Source organism: Acinonyx jubatus, chromosome E3, assembly GCF_027475565.1.
Source record: "Acinonyx jubatus isolate Ajub_Pintada_27869175 chromosome E3, VMU_Ajub_asm_v1.0, whole genome shotgun sequence".
NCBI lineage: Eukaryota > Metazoa > Chordata > Mammalia > Carnivora > Felidae > Acinonyx > Acinonyx jubatus.
Window position 1 is genome coordinate 13,265,920 of NC_069398.1, and position 17,853 is coordinate 13,283,772.

The 17,853-nt window shown below is 44.7% G+C and overlaps 1 protein-coding gene across 3 annotated transcripts in view; it reads left to right on the forward strand.

The window, feature by feature from the left end:
* Window positions 1-17,853, forward strand: part of OTOA (otoancorin) — a 73,313-nt gene that overhangs the window by 41,873 nt on the left and 13,587 nt on the right. For all 3 annotated transcript variants that reach the window (XM_027043043.2, XM_053213291.1, XM_053213290.1), the window contains 7 exons: window positions 1,451-1,524; window positions 4,049-4,184; window positions 5,378-5,568; window positions 7,429-7,522; window positions 10,241-10,370; window positions 13,553-13,740; window positions 15,415-15,570. In XM_027043043.2, coding sequence (XP_026898844.2) covers window positions 1,451-1,524; window positions 4,049-4,184; window positions 5,378-5,568; window positions 7,429-7,522; window positions 10,241-10,370; window positions 13,553-13,740; window positions 15,415-15,570 — 969 coding nt within the window. The remainder of the gene's footprint in view (window positions 1-1,450; window positions 1,525-4,048; window positions 4,185-5,377; window positions 5,569-7,428; window positions 7,523-10,240; window positions 10,371-13,552; window positions 13,741-15,414; window positions 15,571-17,853) is intronic.

Here is a 17,853-nt window from a genome sequence, read left to right on the forward strand (position 1 = left end):
ATTCTCAGGACGTTCAAATACCAGTTAATTAGAAAATTTGCCTTTATTGTTTACATTTTTGCTGAAAATACATAATTATCATAAAAAAATAAGACAATATAGAGAGAGCAAATGTTCCCCCCATTTCCCCTGGAGCAGTGATTCTCAGAGCACTGTTTGGCCAAATCTGGAGACACTTTGGGTTGTTACTTCTGGGGGAGATGCCACCGGCATCCATTGAGTAGAGGCCAGGGATGCTGCTTCCTAACTACAATGCAGCCCCACACACAAGGACTCTCCAACCCAAAATGGCAAAGGATCTAAGATTGAGAGTCCCTGCCCTTAAGGTAACCACAAGGAAAAGTTTGTTATCAACTTTGAGAGGTTTTTTTTTTTTTTTTTTTGGTGTGTATAAAACATATGCACGTGTAATTAAAAAAAAAACACAAATGAGTTCATACTATATACACTGTTCTGTTTCGCTCTGTAACACGGGTGTATGTATATAAAATAGGACCTGGCCATCATTCCGGTGTTCACAGATACAAGTCTACCTTATTGAAACAAAACAGTTGCACAGCATTCGGTTATGTGGATATACCACAGTTTATGTCACCAATCCCAAACCCAGAGACAGTCAAGTTGTATCTCTGTTAAAAAGTAAACTGAGGAGTATTAAAGATTTTAAGAGTTAATTTGAGCAAAAAATCGATGAGAATCAGGCAGCACCAAACAGGAGGTGGTTTGGAGCGCTCTGGAAAGACTTATAGAGAGAAAGGTGCAGACGCAGAGAAAGGAAATTATTTGACTGGCTGTCGCTTAAAGCCCAGTTGGCTCTTTGTGATGGTTGTCGTCAGTGCTTTGATTTCATAACCTCGAGGCATTTACAGACTTAGATTTTGGTGTGCTCACTGAGGGCACCGTGTCATTAGGGCCACATTAGTCTAATGGCCTCCTTCTTTTTAAAAAAAATTTTTTTTTTTAACGTTTATTTATTTTTGAGAGAGACAGAGACAGAATGCGAGTGGGTTAGGGGCAGAGAGAGAGGGAGACACAGAAACCGAAATAGGCTACAGGCTCTGAGCTGTCAGCACAGAGCCCGACGCGGGGCTCGAACTTGCAAGCCGCGAGATCTTGACCTGACCGAAGTTGGCCGCTCAACCGACTGAGCCACCCAAATGCCCCTAATGGCCTCCTTCTTTAATTAATCTAATATCTTACTTCCTTGCAGTTATAAGCAAAACAGGGGAGCATTCTCAGACTTAAATTTTTGTATTCCCTTTGTGATTGCCTCAGTTTTCTCATCCATAAACTGGGCACAGTAGCAGTACCTACGTCGTAGGGTGTTTTATTAAATAGAAAGTAAGCGTATACAGAGCACTTAGCACAGTGCCTGGCCCACAGAAAGCACAGTCTGTGTTTGCTCTTATTACTACAGGACTAGATTCCTAGAACTGCTTTAATCTTTCAGGTTAATTGTTTGGCGTGGAAATACTGGGAGGTCTCCAGATCCTCTCTGCCGCCCTTCCTCTTGGCTGCCCTCCCGTAAGTGAACATTGGCTCCCCTCTCTGGCCCAAGAGTGAGATTGGTGGGAGCCATCCAAGTCATCTACCCCCGGGTTTTTGTGAGGAACCAGAGACAGAGTGGAGAGTGTCTTCCACGGTTAAGCCCTTGCAAATCAGGATTTGAATTCTGAGTCCCACGTAAACATTTCAGACAGACGCTCTTGCTTTTTTTCGGTTATTTAAAAACCAAAGCCAAAGCAACCTAAGCCTGAGTGAATGTCCTTGACACAGGTCCCATCTGGGCTGGCCTCTCAGCTGTGCCAGGCTCCAAAGTGATCAGGGCTGATGTAAGTCATGGGGATTTCTCCTGGTATGTGTGGGCATTCAGACGTGGGAGGGCGCAACCCTGCTTTTCATAGTCTGGACACTCTTTCCTCTTCTCTTTATTTCCCTCTTCCTTCTCTTGCTGTTAATTGCCCTCATTTCTTCAAAAAATATTTACTGAGTGCTTACTGTGTCCTCAAAGATAATTTATTTTCCCCTGTACGTGAGCTTACAATCTTGGGGAGGGGGTATAGACAAGCATGAAGTCAATTACAATGTCAAGTTGCTCTTTGGTTGAAAGTGATAAAGCCTTAGCTCAAACTGGCTTAGACAGTAAAAGGCAGTTTTGGTTCCAGGTAACTGGAAAATCCAGGGATAGACTTCAGGCATGGCTGGATCCAGGGTCTCAGTGGTCATCTATCTGTCTTTTAACCCAGCTTTCCTCTGTAGGCTTCTCTATTAGACAATTTCTTTCTCTGTGGTTGTGTCTGGCCGATTCAAGGTTATATCTTCCTGGTTAAAAGACTTTTTCCCCTCATCCTTCTCAATAAGTTTTGAGTCTGACTGAGATTAGGGGAGATGGGTAACTTTGACTGGCTTAGTTTGGTATTACATCCCCGGAGCCAAGAGTGAAGCGGGGTCCACTCCAAACCGCAAGGTTTTCGAGTGAAGTGGGTGGTTCTCTAAGAGAGCCAGGTGCTGCTACCATGGGAAGGAGTGAAAGGCACAGGGCACGGAGGGGGACTTGTCTCCTTCCGACTGGAGAGTCGGAGGAGACTAAAGTAAAGCTCAGAGAAGGAGCTGGCATTTTGGAGTTCGAGATGGACACTCCAGGCAGGAGCACAAGGGATGTTTGGTTCAGTGAAGCACTCTGGGGAATGCATGGTGTGTGTCTGCAGAGTAGCTGGGAGAGAGAAGGCCAGAGAGGTAAGGGACAGTCCAATCAGGGAGGGCCTCTGTGACACCCTGAGGTATTCCTCCTGTATTCCTGGCACGATCCTCAGGTTTATGTTTCAGAGAGATGGTTACCTCTGTCCATGCAGTGGATGGACAGGGGGCCTGGCTGGAAGGAGGGAGACAGTGAAAGCTTGTTTCTACAGCCTGGCCCTTGGCATGGCTGTTTCTTTCCACTCATCCACATCCCAGCTTAAATACCTCTGTCTTAGAACGGGCTCCCCAGCTGTCCTTACCATCATTCTCCACTGCAGAACCATTTTCATTTATCACTGGCTGAAATGGCCTGTTTTATTCACTGGTTTCTGTTGTCTTTACTCTACTAGGATGAAGTATCCTGAGAGCGAGCACCTGCCCCTCATGTCGTGTTCATGCCCAGTACAGTGCCTGGCAGGCAGCAGAGATTTGCTGAATGAATGAAGAGATAAATAAAACCCCAGTACTGTGAATGGAGAGGGGAGAACAGATTTGAGTAATACTAAGTTGGTAGCAATGACAGATTTGGGGTTAAAGGGAAAAAGACATCTGGGATGGCATAGAGGAAGAAGAACCTGTAGAATTTGGTTTTGGAACAGTCTAGTGATCATGATGAGTAGGCCGTATGGGTCTAGAGCAGTCTTTCTCAACTTTTGTTTCATTATTGCCTCCCTAAAGGGAACAATTTAATTTCTCTGGAATGAGAGAATTTTTCAGGAATAAGATTTTGTTGAATAGAGTTGAGCTTTAGTGGGTCACAAATCATTGTAGTAACTAAGTTTTTTTTTTCACTCCCTCTCTCTACCTGAACCGGTTTTTCCCCCTTGGGGGCCATATTGCCTCTGTTAAGAATACATGGTCAAGAGTTTGGGGGATTCTACCCCGGAGATGCCAGAATTGGGTGTCATTTCTCTTACTTTCTCTGCTCTCTCCTTGTCTTTCTTACTTTCTATTTTATTCTCTCTTCTTTGTCTCTTCTACTTTTTCTCTTTCTTTCCCTTCATCTCCCCTCAGCCAGTCCATCAGTCAACATATGTTTATGGAGACCCCATTCCCTGATCATTGCTACTGGGGCATAGAAGAGAAGCATGATGGGAGTTTGCTTCCCGATCATAGGAGAGGGGCGTGGGGAAGAGGAGCGTGATGGGTGGGAGGCTGGCTACCTGCCAAGAGGAGTCACATCACTAGGGAGAACAAACGTTTAAAGAATGGTCCTGGGATAAGCTCTTGGGCATGTGAAGGCTGATTTCAGGGGCAAATGCAGAACAGCCACTGTTCCCTCCTCTCTCATTCTTCTGTCTCTTTCCAGGGCTCACTACCTGGCTTCTGTCCCAGCTTCCCAGTGTGTGCCCTTTCTGATCAGCCTGGGGAAGAGTCGGTTGGACTCCTTGGTTTTAGATACCCACAAGAAGAATTCAGTCCTTAGGAAGGTACAGCAGTGCCTGGTAAGGAAACTCTTCCTGGTTGGCACTTTCCCTGGGGTCCCTTCCCCTCTGGGTATCTTGGCCATCCTGGGGAGCCCTCAGGGAATCTGGCTGGGATCTTGAGCTTGTGGTGATGGCCAGAAGTCTGACTTGTGGGTCTCAAAGCTGGTCCTGGAGCCCTGGGTGGGACAGTCTTGGCCATTGGTTTTGAGGACTGTCATCCTGGGACTTGAATGATGGGAGGCTGGTGTGGGGACTAGAAAGATCACAGTACACAGAGTCTGGGATCTAGACTGGCCTCTGGCAGTGATTGTTTGTGTGGCTTCCAGCAAGCCACTTCCTCTCTCTGAGCCTCAGTCTTCTCATCCCTAAGATGGGTGCAAGAGCACTTCCTGCACAAAGTTATTAAGGGCATGAAATAGGCAATATATTCAGTGCCAAGGCCCAAAGGGTGGACTGTCTGAGTGTAAATCTCAGCCTTGCCACTGGCTGGCAGTTTGTCTTTAAAAAAGTGAATAATACAGGGGCACCTGGGTGTCTCAGTCGGTTAAGCATCCGACTTTGGCTCAGGTCATGATCTTGCCATTTGTGAGTTCGAGCCCCATGTCGGGTTCTGTGCTGACAGCTCAGAGCCTGGAGGCTGCTTTGGATTCTGTGTCTCCCTCTCTCTGCTCCTCCCCTGCTTGCACTTTGTCTCTCAAAAATGAATAAATGTTAAAAGAATTTTTAAAAAGTGGGTGATATTAGTACTTATCCCTTACAGTTACTTTGAAGGTGGAGATTAAGACCTGGCATGTATTAAGCACTCAAATGTTACCTACTTTGGTCATTTGGGGAAAGAGCCTTAGAGGCTTTCTAGTCCCATCCACAGTTTGAGGTGCTGTTTTTATTATTGTTGTAGTATTAGAATGGTTGTTGAACTCTGGGGTAACCTCCCAGCAGTGGCACCAGTGACGACATCAGCCCTCATTTATGGAGTGTCCACCATGTGCCGAGTCTTCTGCCCTCACCGGCCCCTTGGTGGGGCCTTCTAGCTCCCGAAGCCTGCATCCCTGGGGTAAAATCAGACCCTGTGCTGTCATTACTAGTCCATGGTGGGGCGGGTGATTCAGATCCTGGAACCTTGACAAGGTTTGGGATCGGGATGGGTTGTTGAGGGGTCACGGTCTTGAACCCTGCTGGATCTTCCCATCAGCTCCACTTGTCGGTTTCAGAACAACTCCATTGCCGACGAGTTCATGGTAGACATCGTGGGAGACCTGCTCTGCCACTTGCCGGCAGCCACCATCCACCACGGGGTCTCCCCCCGGGCCTGGGCCACAGCCCTGCATAGACTCCAAGACTGCCCGCACCTCAGCCCGGAGCAGAAGACTGCAGTGAGGCTCAGGCTCCTGGAACAGCAGGGGTGAGGAGGGGCTGGGGCTCGCTTTGTGGTGGGGTGCAGGCTCTGGGGCACCGAGCCCTGGTGCTCCTGCCCTTAAAACAGAGACAGTCTTGGGGTCCCTGGGTGGCTCAGTCGGTTAAGCCTCTGACTTCAGCTCAGGTCATGATCTCACGGCTCGTGGGTTCGAGCCCCACGTCGGGCTCTGTGCTGACAGCTCAGAGCCTGGAGCCTGCTTCGGGTTCTGTGTCTCCCTCTCTCTCTGCCCCTCCCCAGCTCGCTCTCTCTCTCTCTCTCTCTCTCTCAAATAAGTACCATTAAAAAAATTTAAAAATACCCCGAAAAACCCAGAGAGAGTCTCTAGTTTAGGGCAAGGTTAGATGCTTATGTTTATTCTAGAAGGGTCTGGCTTACATTTATTCTAGAAATGTGACCTTTTTTTGGCCTCAGATGCCCTGTAAAATGACAGTAACAGTAGCCACTCATGTGGTTGTCACCAATACATCTTGGCTTATGTAAAGTTTTTAGAACGATGGCACTTTACAATTGCAGGGAGGTGGCATTATTGTTCTTGTGAAATAACAATGGCAATAATAATAATGCAACTAATTGAACTACTGTCAGCTCAGTGGGGGAGCTCTCTGGGGGAACACAGAACTGTTGTCTCTCATGTAGAGTCTTCTGAAGTTAGGGCAGATATTTGAGTAGGGCCTAACCATCAGTCAGCGGTTAAACAGCAAATGTTTGTGGAGCAATTACCATGTCCCTTTTATATACAGTTTAAGATCATGGACTCGGAAGGCCGACTCCTTGGGTTAAAATTTTGTTTGTATCATTTATTGTGTGTGTGACCTGGGAAAACCTACTTAATCTTTTTGCACTTTAATTTCCTTTCTTTTAACATTTTTTTTAAAAGTTTATTTTTATTTATTTTGAGAAAGAGATAAAGAGCAAGCAGGGGAGGGGCAGAGAGAGAAGGAGACAGAATTCCAAGCAGGCTCTGTGCTGTCAGCTCAGAGCCTGATGCGGGGGCTCAAACTCATGAACCGTGAGATCATGACTTGAGCTGAAGTCAAGAGTCGGACGCTTAACCGACTGAGCCACCCAGGCACCCCATGTACTTTAATTTCTACACCTGTAGGACGGGGACAGTATGGAAGAAGAAGGGGAGGAAGGAAAGGTTGTGATATAAATGACAGAAATCCAACAATTCAATTCAGGCTAACAAAAGGGAATTTACTGAGTTCAGAAATAGAATGTAACTAAAAACTGCAGGGGTATACTTCACACATGACTGGATCCAGAGGCTCAAGCGATGTTGTCGGGAATATGCTCCTCCCATCCCTCAGCTCTGTGTTCCTTGGTGTGGCCTTTACTTTCTGCACTTGGTAACAGGAACCGCTTCCAATGTCCTCTTTACTGCTGGGGATACCAGAAGAAAGAGAGTCTAGTTCCAACAAAATCCCCAAGGGTGGCTTGGTGTCCTGCATGTGATATCCTGCATCACGTGCCTGTTCTCTTGGTCGGGGAAGTGGGACTTGTCCACGTATGAAATCTGTTCCTGCAAGAAAAGATTGCTGGGAGGGGCACCTGGGTGCCTCAGTTGGTTGAGCGTCTGACTTCAGCTCAGGTTATGATCTCACAGTTTGTGGGTTTGAGCCCCACGTCGGGCTCTGTGCTGACAGTTCAGAGCCTGGAGCCTGCTTCAGAGTCTGTGTCTCCCTCTGTCTCTGCCCCTCCCCCACTCACGCTCTGTGTCTCTGTCTCAAAAATAATAGACATTAAAACACATTTTTTAAAAATTAAAAAAAAAAAAGAAAAGGATGCTGCGAGCCAGGGACAACAGCATGGTTTTTCAGTTCACTGCTTATCATCTCTTCGTAGACTCCCCGGGAACTGGACAGCTGAGACTACGAAGGACTTGGGACCCTTTCTAGTACTTTTCTCAGGAGATGAATTAAGCTCTATTGCCACAAAGGTACTTCTGTGGGGTTTACTGCCCCTTTGCTTTCTGGAACCTATCCTCCCTGCTTCACAGGGCTCAGATGTTTCCAGCTCCACTCCAGGATGTCTGAGGTTTGGGGAAAGGGAGTGAGGCAACAGCGAATCCAACTCTGGGCTTTTCACATGGCCCTTCAGACAGATGTGCACAGATGGGAGCTGTTAGCTACCACTCTGCTATCCATGAGCTTCCCACATGCATGCCTGTTCAAGGGCTTACACCTTCCAGTGCCATAGGCACATGCACACTTCTGTCCAGTGTGTATAATCACGTGCACAAACACATTTAATCCAGAACCAGAATCTCATGGGGCATTGCCTTTGGGCACACGCTTTGCTTGGAGCAAGTCTCCAAAATTAGACGGTCTAGACTAAGAGTCATGCCAGATAAGCATAAATGCCTCATCTTTTGCTACATAATGAAGCCACACAATCTCACTGGCATACAGCAATAAGCATTAATTTCTTGCTGACTGGTCTGTGGGTCACCAGGACAGTTCTGCTTCTGGGGCCCAGGCTCCCTGGGGCTCGTTCTTCTTACCACGAAGGTCTGAAACTCCAGAAAAGGGAGCACCGAAGTGCAGTTTTTCTAAAGCCTACACAGGGAAATGGCACACTGTCACTTTCCATTGGTCAAAGCAAGTCACATGACTGAGCCCAACCTCAGGGCGGGGATAGGAAGTAGTCTCCTTCATGCACAAGTGGAGGGTGGGGAGGGAGTGAATGTTTCCTGGACAAGACTCAGATGGACTGCAAGGCACGTCCACGTGCTCTCATCCCTGTACATGCACCTGCAAGATGTACATTGTCACCTGTGCTCAGAAGGACCTGAACGTGGCCTATCACCCAGGTTCACACATATGCACAGCACACATTCCAGTGTCCATGCATGGTAAAATCATCTTCTGGTGTGTCCAAACATACAGTCATAAGCAGCAGATATATACATACATATATATATTATACACACACACACACACACACAGACATATATATATATATATATATATATATATATATGATATACTTATATGTGATATACTTACATATTATATACTTATTTTCTAAAGATCAACTTTTGAAATGGAAAAAGTTTTGTCTCCAGATGGTTACATCTCAAAAACACAGTGTAAGGTAGGGTTAAAAAAAGGCAAGTTGCAAAAGAATATGTATAGTAGGATACTAAGTAAATTAGCAGATACTAGTTAAATTTTGTTTTCACTGTGAAAATGCTTTAATGGTGGGTTTTTTTTCCCACTGTGGAAATAGTTACATTAGTTTTAAGTACATGCAAAACAGTTCTACATGTAAGACAAGTTTAGGAGTGCATGAGAATGGTTAGTGCTCAATTCAGGGTGATGGTTCGTTCCTTCTCTGGAAGGAAGGAGACCAAAGAGTGAGGCAAGGACCCATCAATTATATTTGTGATGTTTAATTTTTAAGCTAGGTTGTGGGTACATGGGTGTTGTGTTGTATTATTCTCTCTACTTTTTTTTTAATGACAGAAATGTTTAATAAAACAAGTAGTACATACTCCTGTTAAGAAATTTCAACTGTACCAGAAGCTACAAGATGACAGGACGTCTCCCTCCCACTCCCCAGCCTGCCTCCCCAAAGACAATTGCTTTTCCTAGATTCTTCTGCATCCTTCCATAAAAACCCTCATCCTCCTTATATGTGTTCTTCCTTTAAAAAACGCAAAATGGAAAATACCATTCACTCTACTGTGCATTTTGCTGTTTAACAGTTAACCATGTCTCTTGTGAGTTGCATGTGACCTTACCTGCCCATGAGAATCACTGGAGAGATTCTAAAAGGACACATACATGGCCTCCACCCCAGGCCAATTGTCTTAGAATCTCTGGAGTGGGGCCTGAGTATATGTAGATTTCCCAGGTGATTGTCACCTACAGCCAAGATGGAACTACTGGCTTAGAATGTGACTCAAATTCTGAAGGTTAGAACAGAAAGAGGAACTCTCGAAACCTGAGGTGCATTCTCTTTGGACCGAGTGGGACACAGTGATGCACAGCTGTGTGAGCGAGTTTGACGAATGCTCTGGGCTCATGAACACGTCTACCTGAGTCTTGACAAAGATCCTGAGTCTTGACAAATTGCATTGGTTCTAGATTAGAAATGGTACCTTCTCCAGGGTACCTCTGGAAGCCGCTTCATTGCTGGTTTCCACCCAGAATCAGACATAACCCTCTTTTCCTCTTTTTTGATGATAAATAGAAAGTTTAGTAAAAATTTAAAAACAGTACCAGATCAAAATGGGGTAGGCTCACCTACATTTTTTATAGAAATTATCAGGTTGCTCCAGTAATGATGCACCATTTAACAGTCCCATAGAAAAATAAATGTGTGTATTTACTGCATTTGTTCAGCATTAAGTAATAGCTTTTTTTTTTTTTAGGTAATATCACTTTATTTTATTTTTGGCAGTCTGATAGGTAAAAAACAATATATACTCGTGTTATTGAACATTTATTGGATGCTATTGAGGTTAAGTATTATTTTATATGATTCTTCGTAGAGAACAAATTAGTTGAGCTAGGAGATAAATTTATATAAGAAGCTGCTATAAAAGAAAAACAACCCCTGAGGGAGTAAGTAGTATCACAGTTTAAGTCTGTGTTTAATGTGCTTTAATTATTATTCATTCCTCCTCCTTCCTCTTCTTCCCCCCACACAGTTTCCTGATATCCTTCAACAAACAGCTTCCAAGATGGCCGGGACTTTGCTCCCCAAAGAATTCCTCTGGGCTGTCTTTGAATCTGTCCGGAACAGCAGTGAGAAGAGCCTCAGCTCTGACCCCAGCCCTGGTGAGTGTTTCCGGGGTGTCTGAGCTGGAGCTATGGCAGCAATGTTTGGGCTGAGTCCCTGGCATGAAGAGGCCTCCTCGTCCAGGGGGCTGGTTGAAACGTTTGCAAGGCAGTGGCATGGCAAAAAGCCATAGACCAAAGAACTACACCTTTGGAAAAGTGATTTGGAATCACGTCTTCCACTCCTTCCCCAGGCCAGTGGGTTAAATGGTGAATGCGTGCAACACACATTTCAAAAAGATTGACTTAAAGGGTCTAAATGGCTGAGTGACTGGGCATTGCAGTGCTGGGGCCAGGCTGGCCGGTGTGAACCTTGGATCTGCTGCTTACTGGCTGTGTGCCTTTGGGTAAGCCCTTTAACCTCTCTGTGCCTCAGTGTTCAACGTCTGTAAGATGGGGACAATGAAAGTCTCTACCTCATTAGGTTATTATGAGAGTTAATGGATTTGAACCTGTAAATGTGTTCACAACATTGCCTGGCATGTAGGAAGTGCTCAGTAAGTGAGCACTTAAAGTATGACATAAAAGTCATACTTTTATGACTTTTGTGCACCCACGCAGCACAGACTTGTGCCAGGCAGGAGGAGGCAAGGTTAATCGGACCCAATCATAATTGTAATAATAATCATTGGCAGCCAGTGCTCGCTTGCTTTCCTGCAACAAATAATTACTGAGCGCCGGCTCTGTGAACAAAACAGACAAAAATCCCTGTTCTGGCAGAGCTTACTTCCAAGGGACCTGGGGGGGAGGGCAGGTGCCAGACAGTATAAATCACACGCACAGTAAGTAAAAGACGTAGTAGATGGTATGATGATGAGTGCCAAGAAGGAAGATAAAGCAAGGGAAGGAAGGGGGTCAGGGGGTGTGGGGTGGGGGATTATAATTTGAAAAAAGATTTCAGATTCTGTGTCTCCCTCTCTCTCTGCCCCTCCCCTGTTCATGCTCTGTCTCTCTCTGTCTCAAAAATAAATAAACGTTAAAAAAAAATTTTTTTTAAATAATAATTAAAAAAAGAACGGTGGATGCGGGTTTCACTGAGAAGGTGACCTTTCAGTAGACTCAGGGAGTGTGGGCGTGGACTGTGTGGACATGTAGTGTTGGACTCTTACGGGCAAATAGAAGTGTAACAGGAACGAGAAGGGATGGAAAATGAGAGGCCAGTGTGGCTGGAGCACACGAGAGGCAAGGCCACGTGGGGCCGTATAAAGGAAGTCCTAAGGACTTTGTCTTTGTCCTTGGGTTGGGGTGTCATGGGGGAATCGAGCAAAGAAGTGTCACAGTCTGTTGTAGGTTTACCTCGGGTGGTCCGCTCTCCGTGCCCTGTCTCACCTCACCTCTGTACTATGATGTGGGTGCTGTGCTTGCTCCCATTTTCTTGACATGGGAAACTGAGGTTTAGAGGGGATTAAGAGACTTGGCCAAAGTCACTGAGTGAGTAATGGCAGCTCTTGGATTCGTACCCAGAGCCGGTGGTGATCTCCATTAGCTCCTCCTGCCCTCACGACCTAGCAGTGCCCTTGTCAGATGGCAGTGCTCCTACTCTGTGCATGTGGGTGTGCGAAGGTAAGACATGTCACATGCTGGGGAGGAGCCTCTGTTACCAGCACACCATTGGGATTTTCTTTAGTGGTCTGGGTATTAGTTACTGCCGCACTTATAGTAATTAATGGATTAGCAGACTTACAACTTGGTTTCATTTTAGTTAATTTATATGTATGTGTTGATTCATTCAACAAATATTTGCGAAACACCTACTATGTGCCGGGCCTGGAACACAGCAGTGATAATACCAAGTCCCTGCTGCACTATTCAACCATTTTGTTCCTCTCTAATTCTTTATCACTGGATCCTGTTTTCCTGGGAAAGTGGGTTGGAGTGGGGGAGTCTAGGAAGGAGGTGTCTTTTGTGATAAAGATACTTGAGGACCACACGTGGTGCCCTTGATCTGGTCTGATTTCCCCTCTTGACCAGAGTCCAGTGAGTTGCCATTGGTAAGGGAATGGCCACAGAGCTTGGGAATGCCCTGGCCCAGGTGGTGCTGGTGAGTCTGTGAGCCTCAGGGATAGACAGCTGCTAAGACAGGAAAGCCAGGATTGCTCTCAAGATAAGGAGCCCTGGTGGCTCTGGGTGGCTCAGTCGGTTGGGTGTCCCACTCTGGATTTCAGCTCGGGTCATGGTCTCACAGTTCATGGCTTTGAGCCCCTCATTGGACTTGCTGCTGGTAGTGTGGAGCCTGCTTCAGATTCTCTCTCTCTTGCTCCGTCCCTCTCCACCTCACTGTGTTTCTCAAAGTAAATGAATAAACTTAAAAAAAAAAGAGAGAGAGAGAGATGGTATCCTTAAAAAAAAAAAAAAAAAAGACAAGGAGCGTTTGGTTTTCTCCCAGGTTGGGCATATCTGGGAGAAACATTTCGTTTGCGTGTTGATGCTGTGAGCTCATTTGACCAGATGAGGTTCAACTTATTCCAAGACTGAAATGGACGGGTTTCTCCTGTTGCGAAGAAAATGCAACAGGTCCATTTCTCCTCTCCCTGAGGCAGTGGGAAGGCCATAGCCTCCACGATGATTTTCATGGACAGCACATCATTCATCCTCCCTTCCCACACCGAGAACTGAATGCTCCTTCCTCGTAATTCTGGGAGCTTTAACTCTGGGTTGCAAACTCAAATGTATGCAGGGGGGCTGCGGGTACATAGCTAATAAAGATAGCTAACACGTATTGAGCACTTACTGTATACCTGGCATTGTTCTAAGTGCCTCAGATGTAATAATACATTTAGCCTTCACAGAAGTTCCATGAGGTAATTTTATCCTTATTTTATTGACGAGGGAACTGAGGCAGACAGGGGTTATATAGTTTTGGATTTGAATCTGAAGCCAAAACTGTTCACCACCGGCTCCTACTGTCCTCCAGGCAATTTGGAGCCCCAGTGAAACGTTGCAGAGCTCCTGTGGTGTGCATGTGGTGTGCAAAAAGTTGGCATTTCCGCAATTTCATTACCAGGTAATTAGCAAGAAGTTCCAGAAGTGGGATTTAGGCTGCTCCATGTGTCCCTGCTCTCAACGTCGACGCTAAGCTGCCTCTCGTGCATAAATCCAACTGGAGAAGGTTACTCGTTTCAATAAAGAAACAGACTAACGTGCCTGAAGCCCTCTTTCTTCTGTTCCTCCCCATTCTTCAGGTTGCCATGGAGTCGTGGCTCCTACCTCTGGTGACATCTTCACGCTGGCTGAAGCCAATGCCTGCTGGGCCCCCGAGGACCTGCTCTGCATGGAGGAGCACACGTTCATCAGGAACGTGGAACTTCTGGGGGCTGTCAGGAGTTTCGACCAACCTCAGCTGATGACCCTGAAGGAGAAGGCAGTACAGGTAAAGCCCACGTCAGGGTGGGTGGGAGCTTTCAACAGAGAGAAAACCCCAGAAGGACGGTCCCAGCATTTCTGTGGGCAGAGCCCACCCCAGGGGGTTTTCACTTGGTGTTACCGTGTTGCAGTTTCTCTGGATGAACCCAGTGCTGTAGGCGTGCTCTTCGCATCTGACAAATTTCTAGTTCCTCTCTCTTAGGGCTGTGGCAGAGAACAGACATGTGTCTTGGCATCTAATGGATGTTCAGTAAAAAGTTCTGTGGATGTTCTGGTGCCTCTGACTCAGACGGTTTCCAGGAACTGTGCCTTTTCTTTCTCCACATGGAGGACCTCAGTTGCTGCTTACAGCAGGTTTTCTCAGAGGCTGTTGCGATTTTGTCGGAAAACATAGCAGAAAAAAGTGAAAAGAAGACTAGAAGTCATTTTTCATTTTTATAAAAGGGTCCCTTTGAGTGGCTCATTTCAGCCATTAGGATAGTTGTGGAATATCTAGTTACCTTTGTGGGGTTAAGGCATTAAATTTCTTAAAATTATATTTATAACTCTTTTTTATATAGATGACCCAAGTTTATTGTAGAAAGGTGGGAAAATAATAAAAAAGAAAATCGGTCATAATCTTCTACCTAGAGATAAGCACTGTTAACATTTTGGTATATTCACCTGAAGCTCCCCAGACTTCTGTATATGTGTATAAAATATATTTATATATTTCATGCGTGTATTTCGTGTATACTTACACATATATGTTTCAAAAAATAGTATCGTGCTCACTCACTATTCAATAACTTGCTGTCCACACCCAACAGTATAAATGCATATTTTTCTTTATCAGAAATATAAATTTATATCAGCATTTTAAATAGCTATATAATATTTTGTTTTATGGCTGGTCCTTTTTATTCCTGTCCTTATTTATTTAGCAAATTGGTAGACTTTTAGGTTGCTTATATTTTTTTAATGCCTCAAAGTACGTATTTGTACATATTTCTTTGGATACTTGTCTCATTATTTACTTAGGATAAATTCCTAAGGTGGAATTTTGGGGTCAAAGAGTGTAAATATTTGAAAAGCTATTGATACATATGACCAAATTCCTCTCCAAAAAGTACGTACCAATTATATTCTCAACATCCACAAATGAGGGTATCCTTTATCCCATATCTCTTCAACACCATAAATGATCATTCTGTTTATTCCTTGTCAATATGATCAGCTAACATGGTATCCCTTGATTGTTGTTAATGTACAATTTAAAAAGTTATGACTAAGACTGAACTTTTTTCCATGTTTCTTCTTTTGTGAATTTCTTATTCATGTCTTTTTTTTTTCGAAAATCAGTAAAACTTTGCTTCTGTTCTTTCACCATTAACAGAAAACTAGGGAAAGCAAAAATGTTTGTGTTTACAAGATAAATGGCCTTAGACAAAGCCTTAGTCCACTGGCCAGGGACCCTAGATGTGGCCAACAAGAAATCAGACCAGTCCATTCCTGTGATACAAAGTTGTTCTGTTCATGTCTTTTGCATATATATATTTAAGTAAAAACAAGTGTAGTCATATTTTTCTTGTGATTTTTAAGAGAATTTTATATATTAAAGAGATTTACCCTGTGTCTGTTTAAAATACTATTGGTAATGGTCAGTCTAATCTGGATTTTTTTTTTTTTTTTTGGCTTGAAGTTTTGGGACATGCCTTCTTACTGGAAAGAGTACCATATTGTCTCCCTGGGGCGCATTGCTCTGGCTCTTAATGAGAGCGAGCTGGAGCAGCTGGATCTCAGCTCCATTGACACTGTGGCTTCCCTCAGCCAGCAGACAGAATGGACCCCTGGACAGGTAGGTAGATGTTGCTGGATCTTTTAAATATCCCATTTTGATCTTAATTTTCTGTATATTTTCCTTTATATCTTGAACATACAATATTTATAATAACTGTTTTAAAATCTTTGCTGCCAGGGTTTCCTAGGTGGCTGCGTCAGTTAAGCATCTGACTTCAGCTCAGGTATGATCTCACGGTTTATGGGTTTGAGCCCCATGTTGGGCTCTGTGCTGACAGCTCAGAGCCTAAAGCCTACTTCAGATTCTGTGTCTCCCTCTTTCTCTGCGTCTCCCTTGTTCTCTCTCTCTCTCTCTCTCTGAAAAATAAATAAACATTAAAAAAAATTTAGGGGCGCCAGTATGGCTCAGTCAGTTGGGCATCTGACTTTGGCTCGGGTCATGATCTCACAGTCTGTGAGTTCGAGCCCCATGTTGTGCTCTGGGCTGACAGCTCAGAGACTGGAGCCTGCTTCGGATTCGGTGTCTCCCTCTCTCTCTCCCCCTCCCCTGCTCACACTCTGTCTCTGTCAAAAATAAATGTTAAAAAAAAATTTTTTTTAAATAAAAAAAATTTTTAAATCTTTGCTGCTAAATTTCCATCATCAGTCATTTCTGAGTTTGTTTCTATGGGCTAATTTTTCTCCTAGTTATGGGTCATGTATGGGTCATGGCTAGTAATTTTGACTGGCTGATAGGCATTGTTAATTTTATCTTTTTGAGTGCTTGATTTAGTTATACTCCTTTGAAGAGTATTTGGCTTTGTTCTGACATACATTTAAATTACTTTCAAATCAGTTTGGTCCTTCTGAGGCTTCTTTTTGAGTGTAATTAGGGTGAGTCCAGAGTGACCTTAATTCTCTAGTTAATTTGTCCCCATTACTCAGACATGATTCTTCGGGGGACTCTGTCTAATGTGTATGTATTTCAAGACCTTTCTGCTTTGGCTGGTGGGAATGTGTGTTCTCTTTCTAACTCCATACGAGCTCTGAGAATTGTTCAGCCTGCTGCTTTCTGATGCCTCTTCCTGGTATTTATGTGGATTTCACTTCTGGCCTGTGTAGATAGGTCAATACTGAGCCAGACCGGAGAAGACCTCTCTCTCTTCTGTGAAGTTTCTCTTCTGGTGTTCTGTCTCTCTCTCTCTGAACTTTCTTATTTTCCAGTACTTTCCCCCACAAATTACTGGTGCCCTGGCCTCCCTGACCTTGGATCTCTGTATTTCCAACTCAGATGGACCACTGGGGTTTTGGGGTCCCTTCCCTGCTCCCTGGACTGCAAGCTGCTTCTGGGCCATAAGCAAGGGTGATTTTCGGACTCTTCTTATTTTCCCTCTTTCAGGATTATAGTCCTATGTTCTCCATTGTTCAGTGTCTGAATACAATTGTTTCTGTATTTTGTTCAGTGTTCTCATTGTTTACGGTGGGAGGGTGATTCCTGTGTCACTTAATCCTTCATGGTTTAAAGAAGAATTCCCCAGAATTTAATTACTTCAACTGGGAGGGAAGTTAACCCACTGGATTGCTAGAAAGGGGAGTCTTAGCTGCTTCGTGGTATCTTCATTCTCAGGCAGCCCTCCCTCAGTGGTCATTTTCAACACCAGGTTTATATATTATCTACTTAGTAACCCCATAAAAAGAGTGCCTCTTTTGCATTAATTTTTTTTTACATTTTTTTAATGTTTATTTTTGAGAGAGAGAGAGACAGAGACAGAGACAGAGACAGAGCACGAGTGGGGGAGGGGCAGAGAGAGAGGGAGACACAGAATCTGAAACAGGTTCCAGCTCTGAGTTTGTCAGCACAGAGCCCGACATGGGGCTCAAACCCATGGACTGGGACATCATGACCTGAGCCAAAGTTGGACACCTAACTGACTGAGCCGCCCAGGCGCCCCTTTCTGCACTAATTTTTGAAAAAATTGCAGCATTGGCTGTAATTGCCCACTGCAAACCATCACTGTAGTCAGGAGTAGAGCAAGTCGGGTGGCCAGGCATGTGTCAGGGAGCAGAGTCCGTCTCAACATGACCCTGTGAACTGACAGTGGAGAATGGGAATGTGGGGGCTGCCTAAAGGCCCCCAAAGACATCTATGCCCCAATCCCTGGAACCTTGGAAGATGTTCCCTTATATGGCAAAAGAGATTTTTCAGAGATGATTAATTTAAGGATTTTGAGGTGGGAAGATTCTCCTGATGAGCCCGATGTAATCACAAGGGTCCTTATGAGAAGGAGGCAGGAGGCCACAGATACACAAGGACACAGAGAAAGATTCGAAGGCCCAGGCTGCTGGTTCTGAAGAGGGAGGG